The sequence below is a fragment of the Ceratotherium simum genome, chromosome 6 (assembly GCF_057802395.1).
Source record: "Ceratotherium simum simum isolate JZ-2026a chromosome 6, ASM5780239v1, whole genome shotgun sequence".
Taxonomy (NCBI): domain Eukaryota; kingdom Metazoa; phylum Chordata; class Mammalia; order Perissodactyla; family Rhinocerotidae; genus Ceratotherium; species Ceratotherium simum.
This window is the reverse complement of record NC_141905.1, coordinates 28,292,674-28,307,478: the sequence shown is the minus strand read 5'-3', so window position 1 is coordinate 28,307,478 and position 14,805 is coordinate 28,292,674. Positions and strand designations below refer to the sequence as shown.

At 37.6% G+C, this 14,805-nt stretch overlaps 1 protein-coding gene across 1 annotated transcript in view; it reads right to left on the bottom strand.

Annotated features, from left to right (window-relative positions):
- Positions 1-9: 9 nt before the first annotated feature.
- The window catches only part of ANXA7 (annexin A7), a 31,398-nt gene continuing 16,602 nt past the window's right edge, over positions 10-14,805 (bottom strand). Inside the window, exons 8-13 of the mRNA XM_087432038.1 lie at positions 12,791-12,904; positions 12,381-12,551; positions 10,193-10,363; positions 10,038-10,113; positions 8,839-8,951; positions 10-6,301 (exon numbers count right to left, since the gene is read on the bottom strand). Coding sequence (XP_087288164.1) covers positions 6,179-6,301; positions 8,839-8,951; positions 10,038-10,113; positions 10,193-10,363; positions 12,381-12,551; positions 12,791-12,904 — 768 coding nt within the window. The 3' untranslated portion in view covers positions 10-6,178. The remainder of the gene's footprint in view (positions 6,302-8,838; positions 8,952-10,037; positions 10,114-10,192; positions 10,364-12,380; positions 12,552-12,790; positions 12,905-14,805) is intronic.

Sequence of the window (14,805 nt, the reverse complement as noted above, 5' to 3'; positions counted from 1 at the left end):
TGAAGTATATGATGTTAATGCAAAATTTTAATACATTTGAAATTCAACATTAGTGTTGGAATAGCAAAATACAATAGCAAAAACCTGGAAACAACCCAAGTGCCCATCAACGGAAAAGTGGACGATAAACTGATATATATTCACAAAATAGCATATTACAAAGCAGTCAAAATGAATGCACTACAGCTACTCACAACATGGATGAATCTTAGCAATATACATACTTGAAAATGTTGCAGTGTTAAGAGCCAGCTTGAAGGGGCTCCCGCTGGTCAAATCAGACAATTTGAGTATCAAAATAAACAATGATAATAATGGATTACAATCCATCGAATAAAAGGAATACAGAAGTTCACATTGATATAAATAAATAGAAAGGAAAGCTCTTTCTAGAATGCCAATCCCATATGGAGAGGAAATGATGAAAATAGAGAATTACCATTTGTAACTCACTATAGAGGTGGGTGATTCAGGCAGGAGTCTTCAATGGATGCTAAGGTTGGTTGGTGGAGGTTTGATGAGGAATAGGATATTGGCATGATTTTGGAATACTATCAAAGGGGAAAACAGTGAATTGAAGAAATCAACATGATCAGGTGATCAAGGTTAACATCACCAATGTTGGGAGGAGTCTACATTGCCTGCCTCCTGATGAGACTTACTGGGAAAGGCAAAGCATCATTTGTGGTATTCCTGCTGTTAGAGGGACCCAGGTGGTATGCCATCCTATAGAAGTAAGGCCTATAAAACTGTCCAGGACATGAAAGACTGGGAACTGTTCCAGATGAAAGGAGTCTGAAAATACATGACAACTAAATGCAATATATATTCCTGTATAGCATTTTGGACCAGAAAGGAAAAGAGACATTGTCGGCATAGTGGGTGAAATTTGAATAGGCTCAGTGGATTGGATGGTAGTGTTGTACCAATATTGATTTCCTGATGTGGGAGGTTGTCTGCTGTTATGTAGGAGAGTGTCCCTGTTTGGGGGAAAATACACACTGGAATGCTTAGGAGTGATGGGACATCCTATCTGCAGTTTGCTCTCTCAACCTTTAAAAGGTCCAGAAAAAGACTAATAACAAGGGATATATGCACGCACACACACACACAGAGTGAGCAATGAAGCAATAAAATGTTAACTATTTGAGAAGCTGGGTGAAGAGGACATGAGAGTTCTTCACACTGTTTTGGCAACTTTTCTAGAGATATGAAGTTATTTCAAAACAAATTATTAAACTATACACACACACACACCACTCTCCATGGAAACTCCTTGCTTAGGATTTGGAGTCACCAGAGCCAGATTTTAAAAATAAATTTTATTTCTGCTAATAAACATATTAAAATTATAAAAATTAAGAAAAAATATTTTTAAAAGTTGCAGTGTTATAACTAATAAAAGGTTCTCAAAATAAGACTAGGAACTACTGAGTAAGGCATTTCTCGCTGGATTTTTCCCAAGTGGGGGTTATGAGTGAATTTGCACTCAGATAGCCATCCTACCTTGCGCATGACATACTTTTTGTACAAAATAAGCTCAGTCTTTGCTAGGGAACTATTTTAGAACGCTCATCATCTTGGTCTTTTTAGTATTTTTGTTTCAAGGCCTAGGCAAGCAAGGATAAGTAACAGGTGTCACTTCCCTAATATAATTCATCCTCATTAGACTGTAGGGTGCCTGAGGGCAAAACATCGTGTTATAGTTCTTTTATTCTCCTAGAGGGTTTAGCCATGGCCACTCTGAATGCCTTATGAGGAAAGGCATTCAAATGTTTTTTGACTAATTTAAAATATCAACTTGCATATGGAAACATAAAAAAGGCCGTCTTTAGTGCTATTGAAAATACAGTAGTACTGGGAATCATAATTAAATCATCTATATATATAAACCAATTTGGGGACAAAAAAGGCTAAAAAATCTAATAAACTTCAAACTTCTTAGTCTGGGTTTCAAAGACCTCCACTAATATCTCAACAAACTCCTATCTCATTACTCCAAAAAATTTGTTTCTAATTAGCTAATCTGTTGTTATTTCCAAAGTTGATTTATTTCTGACAACAGCCAATAATACTATCAAATGTGTTGCTAATCCTCAAATTGATTTCCAGATTCAGAGCAATCACTATCAACATCCCAGATGGCTTTTTTGCAGAAATTAACAAGCTGATTCTAAGTCATATGGAAATACGAGGGACCAGAATAGCCGACACAATCTTGAAAAAGAACACAGTTGGAGGACTCGGAGTTCCCACTTTTTAACTTACTACAAAGCTACAGTTATTAAGTAATCAAGTACAGTAATCAAGGCATAAGGATAAACATATAAACGGAATAGAATTGAGAGTTCAGAAATAAATCTTTATGAATAGAATTGAGAGTTCAGAAATAAATCTTTATATTTATGGTCAATTGATTTTTTTTATAACAGTGCCAAGACAATTCAATGGGGAAAGAATAGTCTGTTCAACAAATGATGCTGGGACAACTGGATATTCAAATGCAAAAGAAGTTGAACACCTACCTCATAGCATATGTAAAAATTAACTAAAGATGTCAAAAACCTAAATGTAAGAGGTAAAAATATAAAAGTCTTACCATATATAAAAATTAACTAAAAATGTAAAAAACCTAAATGTAAGAGCTAAAAATATAAAAGTCTTAGAAGAAAACACAGGGATAAATTGTTGTGAGCTTGCATTAGGCAATGGTTTCTTAGACATAACACCAAAAGCTCAAGCAACCAAATAGAAATTGGACTTCATCAAAATTTAAAAGTTTTGTGTATCAAAGGACACCAAGAAGAAAGTAAAGACAACCCAGAGAATGGGAGAAAATATTTGTAAATCTGTATTGTTTGTGTGTGTGTGTGTGTGTGTGTGTATAATTTTCTGTATATTATGTTGTTTTTACTTCTTAAAAAACCTTTCTAGGGGCCAGCCCGATGGCATAGTGATTAAGTTCTCGTGCTCTGCTTTGGCGGCCCAGGGTTCGCATGTTCGGATCCTGGGCGAAGACCTACGCACCACTCATTAAGCAATGCTGTGGCGGTGTGCCATATGCGAAATAGAGGAGGACTGGCACAGATGTTAGCTCAGGGCCAGTCTCCCTCACCAAAAAAAAAAAACAAAAACCACCACCTTTCTAGTTGGGAGAAACTGCCCCTCCCTTAGTAGCCAATTCTTAGCAATAGCAAAAGGCCCAGCCAGGAGCATGCCTTTGATATGCAAACTAAACAATCTAGAGCCATACGTCCTGTATCTGGCCCTGCACCCCAGGAGATAATATTCCTCCGCCTTAATCATCCCAGGGCCAGGGACCAGGCAACTAGAAACAACCCATTTAGCCCAAATCCCACCAAAATTATTCATACTAGCCAGTCCTAAACTGCCCCGCCTTGCCTTTCCCTCAGAAACCCCAACAAAGGCCATGGCCTAAACATTCCCCCAGGCCTCCTGTCTTCTGCCTCCTGACCACTCTGGTGTCTTTCCCATGTGGCCATGTGTGTGCAGTGCCTCCTGTCTCTAGGACATTTGAGTAAAATAAATTGCTTTCCGGAGCCTCTCCCGTGTCTCCTCTTGTGGCTGTACCTGACTGACCATTCATAAAAGAATACAAAACAAAATCATATCTGATAAGGGTCTACTATTCAGAATATATAAATCAACCTTATAACTCAACAATAAAGACAACCCAATTTAAAAATGGGCAAAGTATTTGAAGAGACATGTTTTCAAAGAAAATATGCAAATAGACAATAAGCACAAGAAAATATGTTCATTAGTCATTAGAGAAATGCCGATCAAAATCACAATGAGATGCCACTTCACATCCACTAGGATGACTATAATCAAAAAGACAGACATGGGGTCGGCCTGGTGGCACAGCAGTTAAGTGCGCGCGCTCCACTTCAGCAGCCCAGGGTTCGCAGGTTCAGATCACGGGCATGCACCGACGCACCGCTTGTCAAGCCATGCTGTGGCGGCGTCCCATATAAAGTACAGGAAGATGGGCACAGATGTTAGCCCAGGGCCAATCTTCCTCAGCAAAAAGAGGAGGATTGGCAGATGTTAGCTCAGAGCTGATCTTTCTCACACACACACACAAAAAAAGATAGACAATGATAGTGTTGGTGAGGATGAGGAGGAATTGGAAGCCTCATTGATTGCTGGTAGGATAGTAAAATGGTGCAGCTGCTCTCGAAAACAGTTTGGCAGATCCTCAAAAAATTAAAGATATATGATCCAGCAGTTTCACTGCTAGTATAACAGCCAAAGAAATTGAAAACATGTGTCCACACAAAAACTTGTATATGAATGTTCATAGTAGCATTATCCATAATAGCCAAAAGGCAAAGACAATCCAAATGTCCATCAATTGATGAATGCAAACAAAATGTATATCCATACAATGGATTATTCAGTCATAAAACAGAAGGAAGTATTGATTCATGCTTCAACACGGATGAACCTTAAAAACAGTATGCTAATTGAAAGAAGCCAGACACAAAGGGCCACATGCTGTATGATTCCAATCACATGAAAAGTCCCAAATAGGCAAATCCATAGAGACAGAAAATAGATTAGTCATTGCCAGGGGCTGGGCTGGAGGAGGGACAATGAGGAGTGACTGCTAAAAGATAACGTGCTTAAGGTTTCTTTTCGTGTGATAAAAATGTTCAAAAGTTGATTGTGGTGACGGCTACACAAATTTGTGAATATGTTAAAAATCACTGAATTGTATACTTTAAAAGGGTGAATGGTATACAAATTATATCTCAATTTTTTAAGTTTAAAAATATATTGCTCATATCTTTTCCTTCCTTAATACCCTACCCTCCTTTCTGATCTTTACCAAATTCTGTCACTGTTACTCTTTCAAAACTTAGATCAAAAGCAAAATTTTTCAGTGAAACTTTAAAAAAGTAACTATATCTATCTTAGCCCATCGTCCTTCTACCCATGTATCTTGCTTTTGCCTCATACAATTGTACGTGGGTCTATCTCTCTAAGAGTAAGGTTGTGTCTTATACCACACTGTATGCCCCTTGGTACTTATGAAAATGTTCACTGAATTATAATTGATACTTACTATTCTTCCTCTCAATTTTTAGTACAATCATTCACCAAATCTATATTAAATATCTGCTTTGTACCAGGGAACTTGGCATCAAGAACAAATAGGGGTCTTATACTCAGCAGAATTTATTACCTAACATTTACTATTTCTTTGTATCCTAATATTTGTTTAGAACCCCCACTGGATTACAAACCTCCTTCCTTTGTATTTTCCCTGACTACCTATAGTAATGCTCAACATACTCAATAAGTAATTGCTCAGTACTGGGGATAAACCAGTGGGTTTTGAAATCACCCTGCTGTACCACTAACTCAGCTCCTGAACTATCTCTCCAAAGGGCTAGCATTCAGTTCTCCCAGGGAGATGCTTTATGCCTCATTCACTCATTAATTGAGCACCTCGTATGTGTCAAGCTTTACTTTCTTGAATCATGATTAAATTGCAGTTAATTTTAAAGTCTTTCAAAAATATTTGTTTAAAAATCAAGGCCCAATAGAGATCTTTAGGGAGTTTTAGTAGACATAAAAGTAGGCTATGTATTTTATGCATATAAACATCTGATCCCTTTTTAAAAAGTTGCTAAAAGCAATACTATGTGAAAAATGTAGAAAGTTGTGTTTATGTTTATAAAATACCAATTTATGTAAAATAAGATGCACATTACTCTTCTAGGTCAAAAGAGCTGAATACAGTTTTGACATACTACCAACTATAACTGTCCAATGGACCTAGCAGGCCTTTGGAAGGCAGAGTTTTCAGCAATCTTTTTTTAATTCGTTATTATTACACAGAATTAGAGATGGTTGTGATTTTTATTCAATTTGGTATCCTGATTAAACTAAGAGCAGTGAGAATTATGCTTTACAAACATTGCATTATTATTATATCATTATGATATGGCTTTACATTGACTGTATAGAGAAAAAATAACGTTGGAATTAAGGCAATAACCACATGTGCAGACCAAGCACAATACCCTGACACAGTCCTTAGTAAAAAGCTCTTTTGATTAGGTGATGGTTGATATTGCTGCATGCAGGTCAGTCATTGTTTTGAAGGATAAGCTTTGAATAGCTTCATTCATTTAAAAAATTCCCCCTACTGGCCCACAATGGCCAGAAGAAGCCTTCGGTAATCTCCACTCGTGTCACCTGCAATCATTGTGCCCAGGGTCTTCTGATACATCTGATTGAACATCTGTTTTATTTGTACAAGATCAATCTGCATGCAAGAGATGATATTTTTGATGTTAGAAAGAAGCTGTCAAAAGAAAACTGGTATTTATTAGAATTATTCTTTAATAGTGAAAAGATCCTAATTATAAGCAAAGCAGAGGGGATAAAACACCAAGTAACTGACATTGTACAGCTAGCATTCAGACTAGTGCTAGCATCACCCAATGAAGGTCTGATTCACTGTTCTGTAAAAATGTTGAATAAGGGTGGTACTAGTTTCATCTATTCAAAAAATATTAGTCATTTAAAAATCATTTGATAGGATGGCTATTATCAGAAACACAGAAAATAACAAGTCTTGGCAAGGACGTGGAGCAGTTGGAACCCTTGTCCCTTGCTGGTAGGAATGTAAAATGGTGCAGCCACTGTGGAAAAAGGTATCGTGATTCCTCAAAAAAATAAAAATAGAATTAACATGTGATACAGCAATTCCTCTTGTGGGTATATGCACAAAAGTGAAAGAAAGCACTCAAACAAATATCTGTATTGCTCATAGCAGCACTGTTCACAACAGCCAAAAGGTGGAAGCAACCTAAGTGTCCATTGACAGATAAATGGATAAACAAAAGGTGGTATATACATACAATGGAATATTATTCAGTCTTAAAAAGGAAGAAAATTCTGACACGTGCCACAACATGGATGAACTTTGAAGATGTTACACTAAGTAAAAGAAGTCACAAAAGGACAAACACTGTATGATTCCACTTATATTAGGTACCTAGAATAGCCAAAATCATAGGTCCAGAAAGTAGAATGGTAGTTGCCAGGTGTTTGGGAGAGAAGAGAATGGTGAATTATTGTTTAATCAGTATGGATTTTCAGTTTTGCAAGGTGAAAAATTTCTGGTGGTGATGGCTGTACAACAATGTCAATGTACTTAATGCCACTGAACTGTAACCTTAAAAATGGTTAAAATGGTAAGTTTTATGTTATGTATATTTTATTACAATTAAAAAAAATCCTGCTTAGAAAATTTAGGTCTAAGAACAAATACACAAAAAGTTTTTTTAGGGCCGGCTCCGTGGCTTAGCGGTTAAGTGCGCGCGCTCTGATGCTGGCGGCCCGGGTTCGGATCCCGGGCAAGCCCCGAGGCACCACTTCTCTGTCCAACGCGAGGCCGAGTCCCACGTGCAGCAACTAGAAGGATGTGAACCTATGACATACAACTATCTACTGGGGCTTTGGGGGGAAAAATGAATAAATAAAATCTTTAAAAAAAAAAAATTTAAAAAAAAAAAAAAAAAGTTTTTTTAAAAACACCATATTCTGCCTTTTTAAAAATGATTTACCTTCTTTATTATAATTTTTCTTTCAATTAAAACAAGTCCAATAAATACACAAAATCAAACAAAGGAAAACATTTGAGGCTATATTTAGGTAAAGAGATAAAGATGAATTTCTTTAAAAAATTGTTCTATAATTAGCAAGGTACACCAAATTTCAAGAATTTTTGTATCCAATAGGATTAATCTAGCCAGCACTGGTGGTCTAATGGTTAGGATTTGGCACTCTCACCAACGCCGCCCAGGTTAGTTTCCCAGTCAGGGAACCACACCACCCGTCTGTCAGTTGTCATACTGTGGCAGCTGCGTGTTGCTGTGATGCTGAAAGCTATCCCACTGGTATTTGAAATACCAGTGGAGGTTTACAGGTTTTACAGGTTTCAGCAGAGCTTCCAGACCAAGACAGACTTGGAAGAAGGACCTGGTCGCCCACTTAGAAAAAACTGGTCATGAAAACCCTACGAATAGCAAAGGAACTTATGTCTGATATAGCGCCAGAAGGTAAGAGGATGGCACAAAAAGACTGGACAGGGTTCCACTCTGGGCAGTACATGCAGGGTCACTAGGAGTTGGAATCGACTCAACAGCACTATCAATAAAAAGGATTAATCTGGGGCCAGCTGGTGGTGTAGCAGTTAAGTTCAGTGCGCTCTACTTCGGTGGCCTGGGTTTGCGGTTCAGATCCCGGGCACTGACCAACAGCACTCATCAAGCCACGCTGTGGCGGCAACTCAGATACAAAATACAGGAAGACTGGCACAGATGTTAGCTCAGGGCCAATCTTCCTCAAGCAAAAAGAGGAAGATTGGCAACAGATGTGAGCTCAGGGCCAATCTTCCTCACCAAAAAAAAAAAAAAAAAGATTAATCTGCATAGGTCTTTCATACAATTTTTTACATAAGCAAAATGAAAACCAAAAGTTAAATATCTTCCAACTTGCCATAAACAGTATTCTCCACAGAACTTCACAAGTAAGAAAATCTCTTGGCACTGGTTTCATTGAGGGACAGTGGTCTGTTTCACAAGAGCAAGCCTCTCTCATGGTATGAGGAAAGTGAACTGTGCTTTATACAACCTCTGCAAGCAGCAACAAAGAGAGCTCTTTCTTAACATCATTCCCGAGGGACTGACAACCAACTGAGGAACTTTTAAGAAATCAACGTTCTGGGGAGAGGGGGGAAAGAAAAAAGAAATCAACATTCAAAATCAAGTAAGATCAGACAAGAGAAAGCCTCACCTCACTTCGAGTGACCACAATCCTGACCAGGGTGGAGTCATCTGTGCCGGCACCTTTCATAGAGCAGTAGAGCCTCTCAGCAAAGAAGGCAGGGCGGTTAAGGGCACACTGCACTGCAAGTCAGAGATGCTTCAGACGTGGAATCATGACTTGACAAACATGTCCTCGCTCCAGCTTAATTTATTACTTCTAGCCTCTCTTTGATCATTTTCTATGTAATCATCTCAGAAAACATGAGGTGAGTTGAAAGGTATTCTCTCCCTTGATTTTTCTCAGCATCCATCTTTCTTTCTAGCTGCATCAGACAGGCTACTTTCAATTCTAGAAGATTCTCTCTGGCCAAAAAAAAACCATTTTCTCTCCATAGATGCAGTAGCTTAGATTCTTTATATTTTTCCCCTTACAGTGAGAAGATCTGTAGCAACTGTGCCCTAGTCCAGTCTTACTTAAAAGGAATAATGACTAAAATCTGAATTCTAGAGGTCACATATATCATTTGACTGAGAGAAGAATATGAGATACACTCCAGTATAAAAAAGAAAACAGATTTAAGCAAAGATTTGAGAATGATAAGACATCTGTCACATTTTCTCTTAGGAAAATTAACTTAGCTAAGTCTCTTCCTGCAGATGGTAGAGATGTACTAACTTTACATTATTACTTTAGCTACAATTACTATAATAATATTTGTAAGACATTCAATTGTTAATACCAAAGTGTTACTAATACTCTCTTTAGTCCTATATTCTCCATGAGAATGAAATTTCTATTTCATTAGACATCTGAATATCAGGACACTAGAAATTGGGTTTTTAATTTCAAAAGGAAAAGAGTCTTAGGGGGCTGAGTACTCAAAAGGTATTTTTTGGGTGCTCAAAATGACACTCTGAGTGGTGGTACTTGTAGTTCCTTAGTGCTTTCCCATTCACCTTAATGGAAATGCTACAACTAATCATATATTCTTGCATAGTCCTCAAGAAGGGCATACAGAATAAAGACCAAATCATTCCAAAACAACCCTAATTGATCACACCACCAACTATTCACAGGGAATTGCACATAAAAACACAGGTTTAGCTCAGCCTCTGCCTAAGCTGATTCCAGGGAGGCTGGATTAATTATCATTACTTAATGGGGACAATTATTCAAAGCCTCACTCATTTATAAACAAAACAAAGCAAAACACAAAAGTATCTTACAGATGGTCTTCAAACCACTTTCAACATTTCCGGAAAACTCACGGCCAACACTGCTTAACAAATCTCGATTTGCCATCTACAAACAAAAAGTATAGAGGTTAAAATATTGTCATACCTTAAAACAGAAGCCAAATATTGAAAAGAAAAGCTCATACCCTGGAATAAGCCTCCATGGTAGCTTTCAGCTGAGGAAAGCTTCTTGTGGCAAGAATCATGTTAAAGCAAGACTCATCTGTCCCTAGTCTCCCCTCACCAGCTTGATAGAGACGCTGAGCATCTTCCTGAGCCATTTGGTGGTTCACATTCTGGTTCTCGTCACGATTTCCCTGCAAAAGAGGAAGGCAGAAGTTGGAAGGGAGTGATACAAGTTCTACAAAAAATTTTTTCCAATCTAGTCACTTTTGGATTTTAAAGGACAATTTATTAAAGATTAATACATAAAGTTTGTCATGCATATCTTTCATTTGCAAAGAAACTGTACTAGTGTAACTAGTACTTTATTACACTGCCAACTTTGGATTTTATAATACATGATCATGGTTTAATGAGGTTATGTTAAAATGAGAGGTTTTCCAGGCTTTGAGAGCTAAATTAAACCACACAAGGTTTCCATAAAAAGTTATACACAGACACAAAGAAAAACATCTCTACTAGGAGATATAAACCACCACTCAAATGAAGAAATTATAATTCTCCTTAGCTGGAATTTAAGATCAATATGCACTGTACTGAGTTCCACTTTATATTCACTCATGCAACTGAAGGGTATGGAGCACTTGCTTTGTGCCAGGCTGTATTAGTCAGGGTTCTCCAGAGAAACAGAACCAAGTGGATGTGCTAGGTGGTGTGGACACAAGAAAGATAAGGTCCCTGCCCTCAAGGAATTGAAGCCAAGGGAGGGAACATATAATAGGGAGGCTTCATGAACTTTCTTTCCCTCATCCAAGTGTAATCTTAAATGAATACACAAAAATGACGCATGAGTTTTTTTAGAAAATGCTATAAATAATTCAAGTTCTGCTAGTCTGTGCCAATTTGTATACCAAACTCTTCCCTGGGAGGGGAGAGAAGGAAGGAGAGAGGGAGAGAGGAAGCTCTGGGCCTGAACAAGAGTAAAGCTTAGATGGGCAGTTATTTTCTCTCTCAAAAATAGAAACGCAAATAGAAACAAAGGAAAGGCTGCCCTCTAGAGTCTCGGTGTCTTTCTGAGGAACAAAATGGAGAGGTGTTCCTCGAAGGTGAGAAACTGCCTTCTAAAGAACACTAGGCACAGGGAACATATAGAAACATATTCTAAATGGGTGACTGAATATAGCTCAGGAAAAACTTCCCAGATTATTGTCTTTGGAGTCAAACACACAATACAGTCCCATTTTCCTAGGAAGCCATTCCTCTGCTCATTCCCTGGAAGAGGTCCCTTTACTTTGTAAAATGGTTGGGCCTTGAACTCTGCATAAAGAGACACTCAGCACCTCATGTAAAATCCTAATAATCACTTTTTAGTATTAAATCTCTGTTCCTGCTTGTTTTCTTCTTCTTCTTCTTTTTAAATGCTAACATTCCCCTGATGTTACTCTGTTGTAGGTAAATTCAATTTCTTCCCACCCATTTGCCTTCTTTTCTCATTTCTACATCTACTCACTTTGGCAAACTATCCTTTCTGCAACTACCTCCCTTTGCTCTGAAGAGCCTCTCCTCTACTTCTAGAACCCTCAAGACTGTCCAACCTTGTGCACTAACAGGATAGCCAATAACTCCTGATACTGAATCAGTGTGCTAGCTTTTGCATCATCTTTTTCAAATATACCCTCATCATCTCATTGTAAGTGTGAATATTCATTCCAAATACCACATTTGGAGAATTTTCTGTCACTTCTCCAGCACACCTAGGGAATCAGAATAACGAGGGTACTGATCACAATATTACTGTGAACGCTGAAACATTTTTCCGCATTTATGGCTCCCCTCACACAGTTCTCACCTCCTATAGCCCTTCCATGGCAGTCCTGCATATCTTCAGTTGATGGTCCAACTTAACTGGCAGTACAACGCTAAGCTTAAAAATATAGATTCATTCTCATTCTAAGACACTGAGCCTCCAGTTGATTTATGATTCCATATAATCTTACAGATGTTAATTTCTGATTCCTTACAAAAGCCAGCTCTGCAGAAACAAACCTCAATAATGACTATAAAGAAATGTATACATTGGATTCTGCATTAACACTCTTAAAGATGGCAAGATTCCAAGGGGACTAAATATTAAAAGGAATAAAGAATGCTCACTGGCAGTGGGCAGTAAAGAATGTTCCCTCCACCAACACACATTCATGCTATACTCACCTGGCACATGGATACAAGTAAACGTTCAAAATGCCCCGATGTATCTGACCTAATGTCCTTTTCAAGGTCTCGTCCAAATTCTGATTGATAACATCTGACAATTTCTCGGATTTCCTGATTGGTTCTTGTGCACAAAATTTCAATCAATACACGTTCCTGAGTTCCTGCTCCCTATGTGAAATGAAGAAAGGGAGAATTATACAAAAGAAAAATAAAATCTCTGAAAGTAATTAAATCTTACTGTTCCATCAAATATTTCTTTGGCCTCCAGACCTGAAAAGCTCTATATATTCAGATGATATGAAATAATGTATGGATTTAGCTGTCACTGTAAATTCAGAACGGCCATAATTTATGGGGTTTTACATTTGAAATAAGATAAAATATTCAAAGTAAATGACATATAGTACCTTCATTGCATTCCGTAAACTCCAGGCATCATAATACGTAGTTGGCATGAACAGGGCAAGGATCAGTTCTTCCATGTTTCCACTTAACTCTGATTTGAGATCTTTGATTAAATCCTGCTTAATTACAAATACAGACTAGGTATATGTGCTCTCCAAATTTTGTTGCTTAATTTTTTAATGGAAAAATGGAATTGCATTGCTTTATGAAAACCTAAATTTCAAATCTGAATATTATATACTAAGAAATAAGTAAATATATACATTTAAAGTTTGTTACACTCAAGCAGATGTATTTTATTCATTCTATCAATAAACACTTAACAATAAATTCTTACTATACTTCCACCACTATACGAGGTACAAAGACAAAAGATATATGAAACAAAGAAAAATTCAAATTACAAAATGATAAACAGATATTTACTTAGTATAAGAAACTGTTCTTGTTCCATGAGGAAGCAGAAAGCATCATCATGTTCTTATTTAGAGGGCTAAGGTAAACATCTAAAAAGAATATATAAGGCAGCCTGTACTCCAGCACCAGACAAGTAAGTAGCACAGAAATAAATAAGAGAAAGTTGAAACAGGAAAAGTTAAAGTGGGCTAGGGAGCTCAGAGAAAGCTTTTAGTTCCGATCTTTTAGAGTATGTAAAAATTAGCAGGCAAAGAGGAAAGAGAAACACAAACAAGGAACAGAAAAGTGGTTCCCAGCCTCAGCTACGCATTAAAATCATCTGTGGAATTTTTCTAAAAAAAAAAAATTGATGTCGAGGACAAATACCCAGAGATTCTGCATGTGATTTTTTTTTTTTTTTTTTTTTTAAAGATTTTATTTATTCATTTTTTTCCCCCCAAAGCCCCAGTAGACAGTTGCATGTCATAGGTTCACATCCTTCTAGTTGCTGTACGTGGGACTCGGCCTCGCGTTGGACAGAGAAGTGGTGCCTCAGGGCGCGCCCGGGATCCGAACCCGGGCCGCCAGCATCAGAGCGCGCGCACTCAACCGCCAAGCCACGGAGCCGGCCCTCTGCATGTGATTTTAAGTTCTAAAGGAGATTATGATGCTCCACTAAGGTTGAGAATCACTAGTATAGAGAAAAGAATGGGCAAAGCTTGTTCAATGGAACAATCAGATAACCAATTTTGTTAGAGGAGAATGTTTTCATAGATTAGTAAAACAAAGTTGTAACTATATGCTTGGATTATTACCTTGAACACCAAGCTAAAGAATGTAGATTTGATTCTGCATGCCACTGGGAGGAGCCACTGGAAACTTTTATGCAAGAAAATGACATTGATGTAGCAACAGTAGGCAGTATGGACTATGATGACAAAGAGGCTATACATGAGAACATTTAGGCTACTGGAATATTTAGGTAAGAAGTAATAAAGGCTTGGACTTGAGTGGTGGCAATGGAAATGGAAAGAAAAAAAAAGGACACAGAGGACACATTTTAAAAGAGTCCTTTTACAGATCAGATCAACAAGACATAGTCAATAACCAGTTGCTAGGACAAAGCAGTGCCTGGCATACAGGAGGCACTGAGTAAATATTTACTAACTGACTCATTGATAAAGAAGAATGTGGAATCAAAGAAGACTCTACAGCAGGCTAGAAGAATAGTATTTTTATTAATTATCAGGAAGTCAAGAGAAAAGGTGGCTGGGGATAAGGAAAATAGGTTGTGAAATTAGTTTTAACCCCTAAAGCAATATATGAGAAAATTCAGGACAGCATAGCAAAGACTATATATAAACTAAAGAAATTCATATCATGGAAAATACTTTTGTGGGAGAAGTGAGTCTGATTTTGAACCCTAAGGAAATCTAGAGTTTATGTCACTTAATCAGCCTTAAGATTAAAGAAGTGGATCTGGGCTGGGCAGAAAGGGAAAGGCAGAGTTGAACAGGCAAGGTGGGACCAACCAATGGACCTTTACTCCCATGATGAGAAATGTAAACTGGATCCAGAGGATGTTAGGAAATTTTTAGGATTCCTATCTAAATGGCAAACC